Source organism: Nansenia antarctica, assembly GCF_963989245.1.
Source record: "Nansenia antarctica genome assembly, chromosome: 7".
In the NCBI taxonomy this organism is placed as follows: Eukaryota; Metazoa; Chordata; class Actinopteri; order Argentiniformes; family Microstomatidae; genus Nansenia; species Nansenia antarctica.
Genome location: NC_137677.1, coordinates 3269910 through 3274373, shown reverse-complemented (window position 1 = coordinate 3274373; position 4464 = coordinate 3269910). Strand labels below are relative to the sequence as shown.

The 4464-nt window shown below is 45.1% G+C and overlaps 1 protein-coding gene across 1 annotated transcript; it reads left to right on the top strand.

Moving 5' to 3' along the window:
* Positions 1-1274: 1274 nt before the first annotated feature.
* On the top strand, positions 1275-4154 carry tm4sf18 (transmembrane 4 L six family member 18; the record flags this gene model as incomplete). The annotated part of the gene is made up of 3 exons (XM_080535580.1): positions 1275-1346; positions 2211-2353; positions 3013-4154. The coding sequence occupies 3 exons, from the start codon at positions 1275-1277 to the stop codon at positions 3209-3211; spliced, it is 414 nt and encodes a 137-aa protein (XP_080391706.1). The 3' UTR covers positions 3212-4154.
* Positions 4155-4464: the final 310 nt, after the last annotated feature.

Here is a 4464-nt window from a genome sequence, read left to right as displayed (position 1 = left end):
CTCAGAAATTCAGACTTTAAACTCAGAATATACCCCCCCCCCCCTTTCAAAAAAATAAAATAAAAACTCAGTTGGTGGCCCTAATACTCTTCCGTACCTATATTGTTTTATAAGATTACTATTATATGACTATTATTATATTCTTTTTGTTGTCTTTTGTATCCCCTTTGAACATCACCATTTCTAGTGAATATCTTTTTTTTTTTAAAATTTGTGGGATGGGTTGAAGTGTGTGTGGCTGGGTGAGGGGGTGACGGTGGGACATCCTGGATGTGTGTGTGGGTCTGGTTTGACCTCAAGGACCACAGGAACTTCCCTTATGTCCTCTGGTCCCTCTGTGGACATGATGGATGAAGGACAAAGGAACAGTTTGTCATCTGCTTTCCCTCCCATGAGTTTGTGACACAATTTGTTGTTGCGTCCATTTCCTCCGTCATAAAAGAGGTTTGTCGACATTCTCTATCTACTGCACAGTCAGGAAGCGTCTTGACGGGTTCTAGTGACATTTCAGCAATGTTTTTGATATATGAGGAATGACAGAGAGGAATTGGGAGGAATGGATTGTAGAAATATTTGAAAGACTTTTTCGCAATTGTAGCGAGCACTAGAGCACTAAAGCCCCCTTTAGTCACACACTGCAGTATATGACTGTATGATGTGTAGGCCTTCACATCAACCTCTGTAGTGATCTGATTGGTCAGAAGTATAAATCTCCATGGTGGATGAGATATGACTGTGGTAGTAGTAGGCTACTGAACTGAACTACGTTGTGCTGTGGTACTGACTGTTCGGATCAGAGTTACTGACCCTAACTGGGTCTATCTCTTTGTTCTGTTGGGGCGGCTGTGTCTCAGGAGGTAGAGGCTGTGTCTCAGGAGGTAGAGGCTGTGTCTCAGGAGGTAGAGGCTGCGTCTCAGGAGGTAGAGGCTGTGTCTCAGGAGGTAGAGGCTGTGTCTCAGGAGGTAGAGGCTGTGTCTCAGGAGGTAGAGGAGTCGCCGTCTAATGATCACAAGGTTGGCAGATCAGCGGTTCGAGCCCTGGCTGTCCACATGTTCGAAGTGTCCTTGGGCAAGACACTGAACCCCAAAATTGCTCCCAGTGAGCGGGCCGGCCGGCGCCTTGCATGGCAGCTTGCCGCCATTGGTGTGTGAATGTGTGTGTGAATGGGTGAATGAGAGGCCGTTGTAAAGTGCTTTGGAGCAGCTTTGGAGCAGCAAAAAAGGCGCTATATAAGTGCAGTCCATTTACCATTTACCATTTCTCTCTCTTCATAGATGTTGCTGCCCGCTGGGGTGTTCATCAGCCTGGGCAAGTGCACGGGCTGCTGTTGGAACGAGAGCATCATGGTGAGTATGTCGCTAATGCTAATGCAGAGTGGCTTAATCTTAACACTATGAGGGAATTATGCTAAGCTAAGGCTACAAACACACAGGACTTGTGAAATCTAATACAGGTTACAGGATATGCTAAGCCTATGCTACAGCCAGGCTATGTTAACTCCGTAAGAACACCAGCGTGCTACTATTCATACTAATCCTATTCGGTGGTATGCTAAGCTAATATGAATTTGAGCCCCCCACTTCCACTTATTAGCAGCTAATGTTACAGTATGGGGGTAAGCTGCGAAATGGCAAGACAGGCAACAGGCAACAACATCTGGGCCAAGCGAGAGGGGCCCAGGGGCTAGGGCGAGGGTTATCTGGGTAAAGTTGGTTTGTAACAGTGGTAAGCCATATAACACCCACACATTCCTCGCACAGCAAATGGCTTTGCAGCTGCTCAAGTCATAACGGCACATTTACATTTTAGACATACGTAGCATTTTAGACATACATAGACGTAGCATAGTATGCACCCAAATTGTGGAATGCACTGCCAGTTTACATTAGGGATGCAACCTCAGCAATTATGTTCAAGTCAAGACTAAAAACCCATCTTTTTACTATTGCCTTTAAATTACTAAATAATTAAATTAAGATTATAAAAACCCATCCTTTTATTATTTTATTTTAATATTGCATTTAAGTTACAACATAATTAAATTAAGATTATATAATGATTAAAGCACTTTGAGCTGCAACGTTTGCAGGAAAAGCGCTATACAAATAAAGTTATTATTATTATTATTAACCTCATCTCTGTGTCTTTGTCCCCCTCCCTCCCTCCCTCTGTGTCCCCCTCCCTCCCTCCCTCTGTGTGCGTGTGTGTAGATGTGTGGGTCGGTCATGGCGTCCCTGGTGGGACTGGCAGGGTCGGGGTACTGCTTCATCATCTCAGCCCTGGCCATGCTGCAGGGCCCGTTCTGCTTCACCGAGCTGGGCTGGAGCTACCCCTTCGCTGACGAGGGGGGCAGGTGGGTTCAGAATCAGAATCAGAATCTGAATTAGAATCAGAATCAGAATCAGAATCAGAATTAGAATCAGAATCAGAATCAGAATCAGAATTAGAGAATCAGACTTAGAATCAGAATCAGAATCAGAATCAGAATCAGAATCAGAATTAGAATCAGAATCAGAATCAGAATCAGAATACTTTATTGCCATGACATGTAAACATGTTAGGAATTTGGTTTGGGACAGTGGAGCGCAGTTTACAACAGGACAGGTGCAAGACAGGACAAGACAGTGCAAACCAACATCACAGTGCAAAAAGTAATAAATAAATATAAATATAAGAAGTGCAAAAGTGCCAAGAGATCAAGTGTTCAGGTCAAGACAGTCCATAGCTCTGAGTGGGAACTGAGGAACTGAGTTCCATAACTAATTCAGATTTTTCACAGTAAAAGTGACTGTGAGTCTTAGTCAGAGATTTTTGCAACAGGCCCACGTGTCTCTCTCTCTGTGCGTGTTTGGAAATGAAAATTGGGTGCTGACCTGACCTGACATGACAGTAAACTCAGTAAACTCTGAAATTCATTTCAACATTTCATAAAAACACAGTTACATCACACAGCAATAAACAGCGGAATGTGCCCTCCTCTCTCCCTCTGTCTGTCTGTCTGTCTGTCTACAGATATCTCTTCAAGCCCGAGTCGTGGTCTAGATGTATGCAGCCTATCAACATCGTGGAGTGGAACGTCACCCTGCTCTCCATCTTGCTGGGCCTCAGTGGGATCCAGTTCCTCATCTGTCTGCTGCAGATCGTCAACGGCCTGGTCACCGCCGTCTGCAGACCCTGCTGCTACAAGCAGGAGTACAGCCTCAACGCCTGAACACCACACAGGACACACACACATGACATGTACACACATGACATACACACACATAGAGGACATGTACACACACAGAGGACATACACACAGGGGCATACACACAGGGGACATGTACACACATAGAGGACAGATACACATATAGGACACACAACATTATAGGACACACACACACACACACACACAACATTCTAGGCCACACACACACACACACACACACATACCCACACACACACACACACACACACACACACACACACACTAGAGGCACACAGTCACACAGATGCATGCACACGTACAAGAGACACATATGACATGCCAGGAGCATGTCTACTATTTACTGGGAGACAAGCTAAAAAACATGATAAAACCATGTCCAATCGCCATCACAAGATAGCTTGGGATGATAGTGACAGTCTACAGTGGCCTCCTCTCCTCTCCTCTCCTCTCCCCCCATCTCCTCTCCTCTCCTCTCCTCTCCTCTCCTCTCCTCTGATGTTAAAGAAAAATGGACAGGTGAAATAACCCTGGAGGCAAACACATACAGTACATTTCATTCACCTGTTCTTTGCTCTCTGTTCAGTGGAGGAGAAAGAGAGGGAACATGGAGAGGAGGAGGTTACTAAACGTAACTATTGAGATGCGCCCCTGAAGTACCTTTGGCCTGCAGAACAAAATATATGACTTCCTCGGTCATCGTCTAAACAGGAAGTGGGATTACAGAGGCCCTTTCTCATTGGTTAGAAAATCAGTTCCTCCCTTCCTCCCTTCTATCCTCCATTCACTTCTTTAAAAAAATATATATTGGGAGGAACCTATGTATATTTTCTCCTCCAATGCTGAGGTCAGTGAAGGGTAGAGGAGAGGATGTGAGAGGATGTTTCTAAAGGGCTCTGCACACAGCGTGCGATTTCTGTTGCGCATCAACGTTCCATTTTGAAGTTTGAATGGAAGTCTATGAGAACATCGCATTTACCCACACACGGCCCCGATTTTAATCGCACGGCGAACATTCGATTCCATTCATTTTGAATGGGACAAAGCAGTGCGACAAAACTCACACGCCGTGTGCTTTGTCCCATTCAAAATGAATGGAATCGAATGTTCGCCGTGCGATTAAAATCGGGGCCGTGTGTGGGTAAATGCGATGTTCTCATAGACTTCCATTCAAACTTCAAAATGGAACGTTGATGCGCAACAGAAATCGCACGCTGTGTGCAGAGCCCTTAACAATCGAGAAAGGGCCATGGCAAATC